Below are 14,845 nucleotides of genomic sequence, written 5' to 3'. Positions count from 1 at the left end.
TAAATAATTCAGCCTGTATGTCATTAACCACAGTTCAATTTTTTTTTTGCTGCTTTTAATTTTCAATATTAATAATAAAAGATTCTCCCACTTTCAAGATGGAAAGAAATTCATTCATGGATTCTTCTGGTTGATGTGTTTCCACTTTCACACAGCGATTTAGGGATTTCTAATTTATTTGGAGTTTATGCAGGTACATGTTGTGAGAACTAAATCCAACTTTATACATAAATATATATATATACATACACAGGGGCTCTCTGTTTTAAAAGTATTTTTATTGAGATTTAATTCACATACCATAAAATTCACCCTTTTTAATTGTGTACATTTTAGTGGGTTTAGTATTTCACAAAATTGTGCACCTATCATTGCTACAAGCTATATTTGTACATATATGTTATGTATGTGTGTGTGTGTATTTGTTTTTCTCCAAATGTCTATCTAGTCTTAGCGGCACATATTAAGAGCTCCATCTTGCTGTCAGAGAGTTGAGATGCTGCTGCTGTCACTAATGTCCGGGTATCTGGGAGACCAATTCCGTTCCACTGGTCTGTTTGTTCGGTCTCCCTAACAACGGTTCTGTTTTAGGACTCTGGTAAGGGGCGGGGGGCGACAGACATGCGGTCACGCCTTCAAGGCCTTTAGTCAAATTCTTTCAGAAAAGAATCCTGCTACATTAAGGCTCTCCAACAGAGTAAATCCCCTAGGACTCATAAAAAACCAACTGGGCAGGAGCATGGTCAGCAGGAAATCCTGGGAAGGAGAAGTACCAAGGATCAAGACACGCCCCATTCTTGAGTCTCCCCTCTCCTCTCCCGGCTCCCCAGCCCGGGCTGGGGGCCCTCCCCTTCTCTGTCCATCTCCCCCTTTCTGAGGACTAGTGGACCCGCACCAGGGGCTGTCCCAATCAGCTCGCATCCTAGGACTGTCCGCAGGAAAGCACCTGAATAGCGTGGCTGAGGCACCCAGTGGTTTCAGAAGTGAGGCCAAGCGTGTCCAATGCTTGCCGAGCGAAGTCTTCGGCGCTCACCACGAGCAGTCCCTTTCTCAAGGGATAGGTCATATTTGTTTCAACCAAAAAGGGGCTCACTGTCTGCAGGTAGGAAATGGATCAAGATAAGAACTCCCTTCCCTCCCAATCCCAAGCTCCCGGGCCCTCTCCGAGAATCCCTGAATCCCACCCCTCTTGCGGACCACGCCCCCAGATGTGCTGACCACGCCTCCCTGGCCACGCCCCCTCGAGAACCCACCCCTTGCGACTTTCGTGCCACGGAAGCTTTTTCTTAAAAAAGGTTCTTCCTTCCTTCTTCCCTCTTTCTCTCTCTTTTCCTTCCTTCCTCCCTTCTTCTCTCTCCCTCTTTTCTTTTTTCCCCTCCCTTCCCTTCCTTTCTTTCTTAAATTTTACTGAAGTATAGTTGATTTACATCCACCGAAGCTTTTTGACCTCACCCCCACCTCATTCCCAGCCCGCCCCTGCTCCTAGGAGCCTCCACTGAATCCAAGCTCCTCCTCCTTCAGAGCCCGCCCCTCGTGAGTTGCCCCTCCTGCCCCTCTCGAGCTCCTTCCCTCCGGAGTCAGGCACCTGCACGATGACACCTTTGGAGCGGTACTCTGTGCCCACGGCCACGGAGAAGCTTCGCACAAAGGCCTGCGGAGAAGGAGAGGCGGGTCCCAGGACCACGAGCTTTCCGCGTGGAGTCCTCCAGCCTGCCCCCTGTCCCGGCGTGCAGTCCCGTATCCTAGAACATTCCCTCGTTCCCGGAGGGGCCCCTCCCTTACGGCTCAGGTTCTCACCTTAACACCTGCAAGTTTCTTTGCTCTAAGCCCTCTTTTTGTTCCCATACTCTCACTCTCCATTCCAGCCGCGCCAGTCTCTGTGTATTCCCTGACCTCCTCCCACCGCACAGGTTCTCGAAATCCTAGCTTTCTTTTCTCTTAAAAAAAGAACACAAAATCTGACTTGCCCACTGGACTGTGCCCGAGATATCTGACCTATTAATAGCCTCAGACTCTGGTGATACATCTCTCTCTCTCTCTCTCACACACACACACACACACACACACACGCACGCATTCGGGTCTTTTCCGCCATAACCTTCAGGGCCAGAATTAAGGGCTACTGTAGGAATGACAGCATGCCAGCCAGCCGGTGCCCGGTCTGTGGGTCTGGGTACCTTGGTGGCCGCATACACTGCTAAATATGGATAGGGCTTCCTGTCGGCTACTGAAGATATGTTGATGATGATGCCTTTGCCCCTGGAGGAGGAACCATTAGTTGGAAGGCAGTCACTGCCAATGGGGAAGAGAGGGTCCTAGTGATTTTCCCACCCTTTAGTCGCTGTGCTAACCAGAAAGATCAGAGAGATAGGGAGGAGGTGGAAATGTAAATGGGAGAGCTGGGGAATAGAAATAGGCAGAGGTTGGATGGGAAAGATCCAGAGTGAAAGACAAAGAGACTGCCTCTTACCTGCTGACCATTCGGGGCAGGAGGATTCTAGTCATCTGCAGGAAGAATGAAGAGGATCCTGTCTTTCCTTCTTTCCACTGCTTTCACCTGCCCAGACTCCCGACCCCTCCTCACGTTCACTCCTGTCCCCCTACTTTCCATCAGGGACTATTCCGCTAGCACTGCCTCCATGCCAAGTCCAGTACTGGGGGATATTGAGGACCACCCAGAGTGGTCAGAGCTACGCTGACTCTGAACCCAGTCCCTCCTAGCCCTGACTCACCTGGGCCACAGACAGCATGTTGCAGTTTATAATATCCTGGAGTTTCTAGGGGAAGAAAATGGAACCAATCAGTCCTTTCCTTTTTTTTTTTTTTTTTTTTTTTGTGAGCAGAAGGCTTATCAAAAGACATTTAATACAATTGGTTTGCAACAACCTCTGGTGGTCCACATCTACAAAGATATCCAGCCCAACCCACCCCCCTCCAAATCCCACCCCACAGAAAAGCACATACTTACCAGAATTTTTAGCAAGTATGGTTTGGGAATTTTTTTTTTAAAGGCCCCTAGGGCAAGTTATTTACAGTTTAATTGCCACTGTCAACTGATCTGGACCTTGACCGGGACCGGGACCGGGACCGGGACCTCTGGCGATCCACAGATGCTGGAGACTTAGATCTACTTGAAGAACCACGTTTCTGGCTCTTCTCAGGCACAGGAGACCTACTAACAGAACGAGACTTGCTCTGGCTCCGACTCCGGCTCCTGGACCGGCTGTAAGACTTGCGACTCCGGGAACAAGATCGGCTACGAGACCTCGAGGAACTCCTAGTACGGGAACGAGACCTGCTTCGTGACCTACTGTGCCTTTTGCTGCCTTCAATTAATTTGATTTTTCTCCCGTTTATTTCTTTTCCAGAAAGTTTTTCAATAGCATTCTTTAAGTCACCATAAAAGGCAAACTCAACTACCCCCTCATTTAATTTAGGTCGATGTGCATCCGCAAAGGTTACTTCCCCAGCTTGTCTCATGAAATCTTTGAGATCCTGCCAGCTGACTCTTGAAGATAAATTCTCAACTATAAGCCGATTTTCTGTTCTTACAGGTGGAGCATTTCATCTATCATTTCGGGGTCTGCGACTACTAAAACGGTTGGAGTAGCGTCCTCTACCTCTTCCACCTCGAGATCGAGCCCTAGCATGTTCAATTGTAACCCTTTCACTGCAGAGTTCTTTTCCATCAAGTTCATATACAGCATCATCCGAATCCCTGGGATCTTCAAATTCCACAAAACCAAAGCCTCTTTTCAGATCAATATCTCTTATTCGTCCATACCCCTTGAAGAATCTTTCCACATCTTTCTCCCTGGCCGCCGGATTTAGCCTCCCGATGAATACTGGACAGCCACTCGTGTCCGGCTAGTACTTTCTACCGGACAGGATCTTTGGCAGCTGAGACCCAGAGAGGTCCGTAGTCTGCGATAGAGCCGGCCGCCTCCCCGCAGACCAGGACTCAACTCGTCTATGTCTCTCCACAACTGACTCAATCAGTCCTTTCCTTCACCACAACTCTGCCACAACTCCCATATTTTCTAGCCTACTTTTCTTTTAATGTGGAACACAGTTTTTAAAAGTTGCATCTACTAGAATTAAAAATACACATAAACTTCGACGCATCAACTCCACTTCTGGAAATGTATTCCTTTCTAAGATACTCACATATATGGGGAATGCATATGTCCAAAAATACACATTATAACACAATTTGTAGTCAGATATACCAGGAAACAGCCTGAATATCCATCAATACTGGGATGACTAAATAAACACTGGGTAGCCCATGGATAGACCACTGAACAACAAGTAAAAAGAATGGATCAGCTAATTATTCTGATTAAAATGATCCCCAAGATACATGTCTACTTGTGAAAGGTAAAGTGCAGAACAATAGGCTGCCACCATTTGGATAAAAATTACATATACATCCTTCTGTAGGCATAAAGAGAAAAATCTATCACTATTTTAAACTGGGGGGCACTTGTGGGGAATAAGATTGAAGGGAGAAGGGAGATTTTCACCTTCTTTTCGTAAACATCTCTCTTTGGATTTTCTGATCAGTAAACTATTTATAAATGCATACCATATACATACCAAAGTGCGCAAATCTTAGAGTAAAAACTGAACACAAATCTTTAGCTTCTACCCACATAAAGGAAGTATTGGGACTTCCTTGGTGGTCCAGTGGCTAAGACTCTACATTCGCAATACAGGGGGCCAGGTCAGTCCCTGGTCAAGGAACTAGAACCCACAGGCGGAACTAAAAGATCCCACAGCCGCAACTAAGACCCAGCGCAACCAAATAAATAAATAAAACATTTTTTAAAAGATTCAATTCAACTGCTATTAAAAGCCTAGTAGCATATTTTGCAGAAAGAAAAACCCTGCCCAAAATTTATATGGAATCTCAAGGGACCCTGATATTAGCCAGACTAATCTTGCATCCATCATTTCCACTTCTGGGTATATGCCCAAAAGAATTAAAAGCAGGTACCCAACACTAAAAGCCTCTTGATGAAAGTGAAAGAGGAGAGTGAAAAAGTTGGCTTAAAGCTCAACATTTAGAAAACGAAGATCATGGCATCCGGTCCCATCACTTCATGGGAAATAGATGGGGAAACAGTGGAAACAGGGTCAGACTTTATTTTTTTGGGCTCCAAAATCACTGCAGATGGTGATTGCAGCCATCAAATTAAAAGACGCTTACTCCTTGGAAGAAAAGTTATGACCAACCTAGACAGTATATTCAAAAGCAGAGACATTACTTTGCCAACAAAGGTCCGTCTAGTCAAGGCTATGGTTTTTCCTGTGGTCATGTATGGATGTGAGAGTTGGACTGTGAAGAAGGCTGAGCGCCGAAGAATTGATGCTTTTGAACTGTGGTGTTGAAGACTCCTGAGAGTCCCATGGACTGCAAGGAGATCCACCCAGTCCATTCTAAAGGAGATCAGCCCTGGGATTTCTTTGGAAGGAATGATGCTAAAGCTGAACTCCAGTACTTTGGCCACCTCATGCCAAGAGTTGACTCTGGAAAAGACTCTGATGCTGGGAGGGATTGGGGGCAGGAGAAGGGGACAACCGAGGATGAGATGGCTGGATGGCATCACCGACTCAATGGACATGAGTCTGAGTGAACTCCAGGAGTTGGTAGTGGACAGGGAGGCCTGGCGTGCTACGATTCATGGGGTCTCAAAGAGTCGGACACGACTGAGCGACTAAACTGAACTAAAACCCAACACTGCTGTATTTAAAATGGATAACCAACAAGGACCTATCGTATAGTATGTGGAACTCTGTTCAACGTTATGTGCCAGCTTGAATGGGAGGGGAGTTTGGGGAAGAATGGATACATGCCTATGTATGGCTGAGTCCCTTCACTGCTCACCTGAAACTACCAGAACATTGCTAATTGGCTATACCCCAATACAAAATAAAAAGTTGAAAGTTTGGGGAATAAAAAGCAGGTACTCAACAGATATTGGTACATCAACGGTTCATAGCAGCATTATTCACAACAGCCAATAGGTGGAAACAACCCAAGTATCTATCAACAGTGTAGAGATAAAGGGTGATACATATTAATACATACCATGGAATATTATTCAGCCTTAAAAAGACAATTGGGACACAGGCTGTGACATGGATGGACCCTGAAAATACTATGCTAAGTGAAACAAACAAGGCCCAAAAGAATAAATACAGGATGATTCCACTTATAGGAGGCACCTAGAATAGGCAAATTCACAGAGACAGAATGGTGGTTTCCAGGACCTGCAGGTAGTTAGGAACTGGGGTTACTGTTCAACAGGTAGAGAGCCGAAAAAGTTCTGGAGATGGATGGAGGGGATTGTTTCACATCAGTCTGAGTGTACACAATACCACTGAACTGCACACATAAGAGTCAAAATGACAAAATTTAAGTTATATATATTTCCCATAACTTAAAAGCAAAGAACAGAAAAAGAATGAAATTCTGATATTTGCTAACAACACAGATGAAGTTGAAAACATGCTAACTGAAATAAGCCAGACACCAAAGGAAAACTATTCTGTGATTTTTCCTGTATGAGGTATCTAGAATTAGCAAGCTTGTAGACACAGAAAAGTAGAAATAGATGTTACCAGGGAATAGGGAAGAATGTGGAGATACTGCTTAATAGGACCTGTTTAACTTACAGGTCCTGTATTTAACTTATACTGCTTAATGAGCTTCTGTTTGGGATGATGGAAAAGTTTTGGAAATACACGGTGGTGACGGCTGTACTACATTGTGAATGTATTTAATACCACGAAGTTGCAAACTTTAAAATCGTTAAAATGGCAAGTTTTATGTTATATATGTCACAATCTTTTTAAAAATTAAATGCTGATATTTCCATTACCCTGGCTCCATGTGGACCTTGTTATATTATCTATTATTTCTCTTGTGTTCAATCTTGAATTTTCTTCTAATACTCCTGGTTATATTTTTTTGGTGCTGAATATTTAATATTAAAAAAATTTAACTGCTAATTTGAGTCTCTGGACTACACTGTTTTTCTCTAAAAATGGTTTGGGTTTGCGTCTCCCAGGTAGCTAAACTAGGGGATGCCAAAATATCAGATCCACATAATCCCAGTGGAATTAAGATCATCCGAGAGTTGGCTTCAGTTCCTATGAAACCTGCTGCTGTGCTGTGCTTAGTCGCTCAGTCATCTCCAAGTCTTTGTGACCCGCTGGACTGTAGCGCACCAGGCTCCTCCGTCCATGGGATTCTCCAGGCAAGGATACTGGAGTGGGTTCCCATGCCCTCTTCCAGGGCCTATGAAACCTACTTTACCCTAACTCCTGGATTACAGTGTTCAGGATTCCAACCTAAAATCTGAGATAGTTTCCAAAGCTTTGTGCTATGTTATTTGTTGCAGCTCCAAACACTATCCATGTTGAAGGGGAATGTTGCTTCAAACGTCAGATCTCACCTCTCTTGGATTCTCTCTTCCCTCAAATCTTGATGTGACAATTCCTCATTGACTTAGTAGGTTGATGCCTTCAAACAGTTATTTTAAAACTATTTTATCCAGCTCTCCTACTCGTTCTCATTTGCAGGGTTAGTCTTCAGTCACAGCTTCCTCTAATACCAGAGGCAGAATACACAGGCTGATTCTCCTTGCATTTTCTAAAATGAGCCTATGCCTTCGTTTTCTTTTCTGACTTCTGTTAGCACAGATTAATTTTTATGGGAGCATAATTGCTTTACATTGTTGTGTTAGTTTCTGCTGCACAACGAAGTGAATCAGCTCTGTGTATACATATATCCCCTCCCTCTTGGACCTCGCTCCCACTCCCTTATGCATTCCTTCTGAAATAATAATATTTAGAATTTATTTATTTGTGTGTGTGTGTATAGCAAAGTTTTGTTAATGTGATAAAGGGACAGGGAAAGCTTCTGACAGACATCAGAAGGGGGATGGAGAGTGCCCCCACTCGCTAGTCTTATCAACGCCTTAGGTACTTTTACTGGACCCACTCCCACAACAGACGTCTTAAACTAACATGATTAGAACTAACAATAGAGAATTTAAAAGCCATCCTGATCTCCTATGTTTAATAATAATAGCCCTCATTTATGGAGTATACAACTTAGGTTTATGCGCATTATGTTGTCTTATCAGCTGATATCTTATCAGCTCTACGAGGTCAGCAAAAAAACACTGATTCCCATTTTATAGATATGAGACTGAGGCGCTGATTTTTCCATGTGGCTCATTCCCCGCCCCCTACTCTTTTTTTGGCCACACTGTTGGCCACGTGAGATCTTATTTCCCTGACCACAGACAGAACCCACAACCCCGGCCCACCCCCACCCCCACCCCCCCATTGGAAGTACGGAGTCTTAACCACTGGACCGCCAGGGAAGTCCCTCATTTCTCCAGAAAGTTAGCACCGGAGAATATAAAACGGGCAGAACCAGACTCAATTTAGACAGTGGTCCTGGTTGAGCACTGCAGAAGGGCGCCCCATGGAAGGAGAGCATAGATTCCTAGCTCTCCACTTAATCAAGCTAGTGTACTGCGCGAGGTTTTCCAACAGAGGGAGCAGTGTAAGACAGCGGTCCCGCGGACTAGTTCTCGGTGTTACTCACTTTGCCGACGTCCTCCTCACAGTCGAGCAGTCTACTCAAGTGGGTTGTATATTTTTGGCCCACGTTGTTTACTGAATGAGAGGGGACAAAGTGCTTGTGTCACTCCAACAGTCCCTGGGACACCGGGCGGGGCCAAAGGGGAGTGTTTGCCAGGAGAGTGTTCCGGGGTCAGGGTGAGCCCGAGGGCGGCTGAGAGCAGCGCTTCTCCCAACAGGCACAGGGACATACCCAATACTCCGATCTCCAGGTCCTTCAGTCCCGCCTCAATGGTCTCGTAGATTTCCAAGCCCCCGGTGAAATCCACCTGAATCACTCGTGTACTTTTGCCGTAAAGCCGCTCTGGGAAGTGTGTGAGGGGTTGAGGGGCAGAGGCGGAGTGGGAGCCAGGCTTTTGGCTGTAACTCATCTCTGCCTGCATCTCACTCCAGTCTCAGTTCAGCCCCAGGCCCTTACCCCATCCTTCGCAGGCCGCAGAGGCAGTGGGAGCGTGCTCCCTGCACCTGCCTCGACCACGCCTTCGACCACGCCCCGACCACACCCCGTCAAACCTCAGCCCGTGAGCCATGAGGGCCGCGTTTCTGAGCTCCCCTCCTTTCCTTTACTCACCTATCTCCCTTGCCTCGTGCTTCAACTTGCTCAGGTCTCGACTGATGAGGACGACGTTCAGACCTCTCCGGGCGAGCTGCAGGAGATGCATTCGTTTATTTATTCACGAAAGTCACAAATATTTACTGTGTGCTGACAGCGTGCTGCACTGTTGTAGGCGCTGCGGATGCAGAGATGAACAAAAGAGAAACAAGGGAAGTCGGCCCTCGCGGAGCATGCATTCTGGGGCCAGACTATTCCAGGCAGAAGGAACAGCAAGTGCAGCGCAGGCCCTTGCGCAAAGGCTGGCTAGCTGAAAGAACAGCACACAGTCCAGGGTGCACTGAATGAAGTATTCTTGCCTGGGAAATCCCATGGACAGAGGGTCCTGGAGGGCTACAGTACATAGGTCACAACAGAGTCGCACACGACTTAGTGACTAAACAGCAACTAGCCTCCCCTGCCTTCGTGCCCGATCCGGGACATCGCTGCAGGTTTCTCCCATTTTCCCCCTGCATCACGCTCTCTCTTTTCTGGATGATCCCCATCCAACGTGCAGACCTGCCAGAAGGTCTTTGTTTCGGTGCTCCCCCATTTCTCATCACGCCACCCCACTTTACTCAACATTCTAAGAACTGCTTACCCTGGCTCTCTCCCGGGCTGCTTGTACCCATTCCAGTTGGACTCCTGCCCCCACTGTGCCACCCAAACCACTCTGGTCAACAGTAACCTCCATGGTGGTAAACCCAGTGCCGTTCTCAGCACCTCCCAGCACTAGCTGACACGTTCATCAACCCCTCCTCCAGGCAACGTTCTTTCCCTGGCTTCCAAGACAGCTCTTCCAACCTTGGATTCCCTCCTGCTCTGGCTCAGATCTTGTGCCTCATCTTCCCTGCGTCTTAACTTTGAGTGCTCCAGGGAGCACTTTGGGGGGATTCAGACTGTGCTCCCCTTCTCCATCCACATCCACTACCATGGGCATCTCATCTAGTATTGGGACTTTATTTTTTACAATATTATGTATTTTATTTTTGGCTGTGCTGGGTTTTCACTGTAGTGCGGGCTTTTCTCTAGTGGTGGCAGGCAGGGGCTACACTCTAGGTGCAGTGCTCGGGTCTCTCTTCCTGGTGGCTTCTCTTGTTGGAGAGCACGGGCTATAGGCACATGGGCTTCAGTAGTTGCAGGATATGGGCTCAGTACCTGTGGCTTCCAGGCTCTAGGGCACAAGCTCAGTAGTTGTGAGGCATGGACTTAGTTGCTCCTCAGCGTGTGAGATCTTCCCAGACCAGGGATCAAACTCATGTCTCCTGCACTAGCAAATGGATTCTTTACCGCTGGATCACCAGGGAGGACCCCTAGTCTTAGGACTTTAAATGGCATTGTTATGATGTTGATGCTCCAATTTCTATCTCCACCCATTCTGAACTCCAGAATGGCATTTCCAACTTCTGGAACTTCACAACTCGGATACCTAACTGGTATCTCAAATGTGTGTGTTAGTCGCTTAGTCATGTCCAACTGTTTGCAACCCCATGGACTATATAGCCTGCCAGGCTCCTCTGTCCATGGGATTTCCCACGTAGGAATATTGGAGGTTGTCATTTCCTATTCCAGGGGATCTTCCCAACCCAGGGATCAAACCTGGGTCTCTCGCATTGCAGGCAGACTCTTTATCATCTGAGCCACCAAGGAAGATAGAATGTCCAAAACGCCAAACTTAGAATGCCCAAAACTAGACTCCTTTCCACTTCCCCCAAACCTGGTCCTCGCCTCAGTTCAACTCCATTGCAGTAATGGCAGCTCCATGCTTTGAGGTATTCTGGTCACAGATCCTATAAGTAATTTATTTTATGAGGTCAGCATTATCCTAATAGCAAAAATCAAACAAAGATGACAAGAAAACTACAAACTAATATCTCTCATAAACTTAGACACAAAAGTTCTCAATGAAATATGAGTAAATCAAGTCCAGCAATATAGAAAATGATAAGAGGTAATGCTCAAGCTGGGATTTATTACAAGAATGCAGGGTTAGTTCATCTTTTGCAAAATCAATTGATGTAATTTACCATATAATCAGACTAAAGAAGGAAAACCATATGATCACCTCAACAGACAGAAAAATTACCTGACAAAAGCCAACTATCCATGATAAAAAAAAAAACACAAAAAACCTCTTAGCAACCTAGGTATAGAAAGGGCCTCTCTTGACCTTATAAAGGTCCTATAAATAAATACATACACACATACATGAATTTTAAAAACCTAATATTATGCTGAATGGTTGAAAACTGAATACTTCTCCTCTAAGAACAGGAACAAAGCAAGGATGTTACCTCTTACGCCTTCTCTAAATGTCCTATTTAATTTCCTGGGCAGTACAATAAGGCAGAGAAAAGAAAGAAAATGTATGCAGATTGGAAAGAAGAAATAACATTGTTTCTGTACATGGATGACACATCCATGAACATAGAAAATCTCAAGAAATCTACAAAATGGTTACAAAAACTAAGTGGGTTTAGCAAATTTTCAGTTTATATAAGGTCAGAGGTTTGGAGTCATACTCTACAACCAATCTTTAGAATAAATCTTGTCAGTACTTATAGCTCCGTTGGTAAAAAAAAATCCACCTGTAAAGCAGGAGACCCTGGTTTGATTCCTGGGTTGGGAAGATCTGCTGGAGAAGGGATAGGCTACCCACTCCACTGTTCTTGGGCTTCCCTTGTGGCTCAGCTGGTAAAGAATCCATGAGCACTGATGTCAAAATCAGTCCGAAATTTGGAACTTCTCTGGTGACCCAGTGGCTAAGACTCTTGTGCTCCCAATGCAGCGGGCCAAGGTTTGATTCCTGGTCAGGGAACTAGGTCTCATATGCTGCAATTAATAGATGCAGCATGTTGCAATGAAGATCAAAGGTTCCCTGTGCTAAGGGAATTTGCTGCAGGTCAACTAAGACCTGGCACAGCCAAAATAAACGAGCTGATAATTCAATAAAACCTAAGTGCAAGTACTTCTCATGCCCCGATGTGATCACACTTGGATGAATCATCAACATCTCTTACTTGGATTTTGCAAGAGCATGCATAAGCAGAATCTCCCTGCTTGCATCCTCACCCCCTGTAGTATCATATCCCTCTTCAAAACACATCTCACTCAGTAGATGTTAAAGTCTCCACAATAACCTACCAGATTCCCCATGATCTGTCCTGAAATTGCATTTCTGCCCTCATGTCCTACTGCTCCTCTCTCCTTGTGACTCTGATACAATCACAGCCGGCCTTTTCTTGCTTCTCCAACAAGTGATGCTCCCTACCGCAGGGCTCTGCACTGGTGATTTCTTCTCCCCGGAAATTCCTTCTCCCAGTTATTCACAAGACTCCATCCCTCATCTCCTTCTCATCTTTGCCCAATGCTGTCTTCTCAGTGACACATTTGATTACCCTATATAAAAATTGGAACCTGCACATCTCCAGGGCTCCCTCTTCTCCTTCCTTGATTTATTTTTAACTTTTTAAAATTTTAAATCTATGTCTTTCTTTCTTTTTTTGGCCACACCGTGTGGCATGTGGGACCTTAGTTCCCCGACAGGACCAGAGATGGAATCCTTGCCCCCTGCAGTGGAAGCACAGTCTTAACCACTAGACCACCACAGAATTCCCTCTCTTTAACTCTTGTAACCATTTGATGGGCTTCCCTGGTGGCTCAAGCAGTAGAGAAACCACCTGCAATGCAGGAGACCTGGGTTCAATCCCTGGGTCAGGAAGATCCCCTGGAGAAGGAAATGGCAACTATTCCAGTACTTGACACACTATACATTTCATTTGTTTATCTTACACCTATCTCCCCTCACTACAACATAAGCTTCCAGAAGACAAGTTCTTTTGATTTTTTAAGAAAAACCTCTTTTGTTTACTGTTGTACCTCCTAGCATCTAGAAGATGCCTGGTGCATGGAGGTGCTATATAAATATGTTTTGAACGAATAGATTCCTGCCCCCACCTGGGGAGCAGAGGAAAGGCTCCCTGGAGAGGATGTCTGCGGGAACCAGAGAGAGCACAGCATTCTCAGTCTGATAGAGTTAGCTGACAACAGACAAACAGGAGAAGCCCTCCCATCACCCACCCCAAGCCCTGGCTCACCTCATGTGCATAAGCCTTGCCGATGCCGCTGGTGGCTCCTGTCACCACTAGAAAGGAGAGGAGGAAAGGGCAGGAGGGGATCCCCACCCTCTCCTACCCCCGTCATCCACTTCATGTCCCTCTTGTCCCTTTTTGCACCTTTTCTGGGAACCCCCCTCACTGAGACCCAACCCTCCTGCTTTTCGTCCTCCTCTTTCATCAGCAAGGGGCTCTGACACCTCGGACAGGTTGGAGGACTTCATACACGTCCAGCCTTCACCCGTCATGCTTCCAGGGGTCCCTGACCTCTGCCCTGACTAGGGGTCCTCACCGGTCATCTGTCCGTGTTCCTGCTGCCCCGCCTCTACCTGCTTAGGGCAGAGCCCTTCTTCCTTACCCGCCCAGGCCCCGTGCGCCCGGAGCCAGTGGTTGCTCCGGCGTGCCTGAGGCAACAGATGCACATAGACTGTGGAGCCCACAGCCCAGGTCGCCCACAGCAGCAGGAACAGGGCTGTAACCGCTCCCAGCACTCTCAGCGCGTCCCACTCCGCCTCCATCATAACCCCAACCAACAGATCACCCGACCTAGGACCGAGGGGGTTTTTCCGGGGGCAGCTATTAGAAGCCTGGGCGTTAGCCCCGCCCACACTGCCAGTCAAGCGTTCCACCCCGCCTCTCTCCCTAGCTACGCCCAATGAGGGTTTAATCTAACCAACAGCCACGCCCATAGCCTTAACACCGCCCCTTGATGGGTCCACACCTGAGCTCAAAGTCCACTCCCAGAGCCTGCAGAGCCAGCTTACATCCAGCCTCCCCTCAACCTACAGAGTTGGGCAAAGGGTGCCCACAGATAACCTCCATTTGGGTCACTGAACTCAATCTCGCTGTTGGTGGGTGAAGGCCAGAACTGAAACGAGGGACCAATCACGTCGTTGTTCAGGCGCCAAGTTGTGTCCGACAGGCGGGGTTTAGCAATACACAGTTTGTCAGAAGAACCTCACCTACAACTTATCTGCCAGGACAGTATAAAAGCCGGAGGCCTTACAGTGGCTCTATGTAACCTTTCTCCTCACTTCTCCTTGGCAAATTCTGTTTGTTTGTTTTTTTTTCACTTGTTCTTCGCATTTATTATTGAGTAATTTGTTGTTGTTGTTCAGTCCGGAAGTTGCGTCCAATTCTTTGCCACCCCATGGACAATAGCATGCTAGGCTCCTCTGTCCTCTGCTATCTACTGGAGTTTGCTCAGATTCATGTCCACTGAGTTGGTGATGCTACCCAACCATTCCATCCTCTGTTGCCTCCTTCTCCTTTTGCCTTCAATCTTTCCCAGCATCAGGGGCTTTTCCAGTGAGTCAGCTCTTCACTTCAGGTGGCCAAAACACTAGAGTTTCAGCTTCAGAAACAGTCCTTCCAATGAATATTCAGGATCGATTTCCTTTAGAATTGACTGGTTTGATCTTGCAGTCCAAGGGACTCTCAGAAGTCTTCTCCAGTGCCACAATTAGAAGGCAATTAT

At 46.5% G+C, this 14,845-nt stretch overlaps 1 protein-coding gene and 1 pseudogene across 1 annotated transcript; both read right to left on the bottom strand.

The window, feature by feature from the left end:
- Window positions 1–259: 259 nt before the first annotated feature.
- On the bottom strand, window positions 260–14,005 carry LOC138418999 (very-long-chain 3-oxoacyl-CoA reductase-B-like). Its single transcript, XM_069551068.2, has 11 exons — window positions 13,727–14,005; window positions 13,351–13,397; window positions 9,233–9,308; window positions 8,855–8,965; window positions 8,627–8,697; window positions 2,733–2,777; window positions 2,471–2,505; window positions 2,178–2,259; window positions 1,586–1,651; window positions 947–1,096; window positions 260–756 (listed from the first exon to the last, which is right to left on the bottom strand). The coding sequence occupies exons 1-11, from the start codon at window positions 13,887–13,889 to the stop codon at window positions 649–651; spliced, it is 954 nt and encodes a 317-aa protein (XP_069407169.1). The 5' UTR covers window positions 13,890–14,005; the 3' UTR covers window positions 260–648.
- Window positions 2,847–4,597, bottom strand: LOC138418507 (serine/arginine-rich splicing factor 5 pseudogene; annotated as a pseudogene).
- Window positions 14,006–14,845: the final 840 nt, after the last annotated feature.

Source organism: Ovis canadensis, chromosome 14 (genome assembly GCF_042477335.2).
Source record: "Ovis canadensis isolate MfBH-ARS-UI-01 breed Bighorn chromosome 14, ARS-UI_OviCan_v2, whole genome shotgun sequence".
NCBI classification, from domain to species: Eukaryota; Metazoa; Chordata; class Mammalia; order Artiodactyla; family Bovidae; genus Ovis; species Ovis canadensis.
The sequence above is the reverse complement of the archived record's forward strand: the minus strand, read 5'-3'. Positions and strand labels throughout refer to the sequence as shown.

Bases quoted from the DNA above. Each gene is read 5' to 3' on its own strand.
- LOC138418999 (XM_069551068.2), bottom strand. From the start codon at position 13,889: ATGATGGAGGCGGAGTGGGACGCGCTGAGAGTGCTGGGAGCGGTTACA. The intron at 2,778-8,626 runs GTGAGTAACACC...TTCTTCCCCTAG, and splicing joins GTGAGGAGGACGTCGGCAAA to AAACTCCAGGATATTATAAA. The intron at 757-946 runs GTGCTTTCCTGC...TCTCCTTCCCAG, and splicing joins GCCTCAGCCACGCTATTCAG to GATTTCCTGCTGACCATGCT.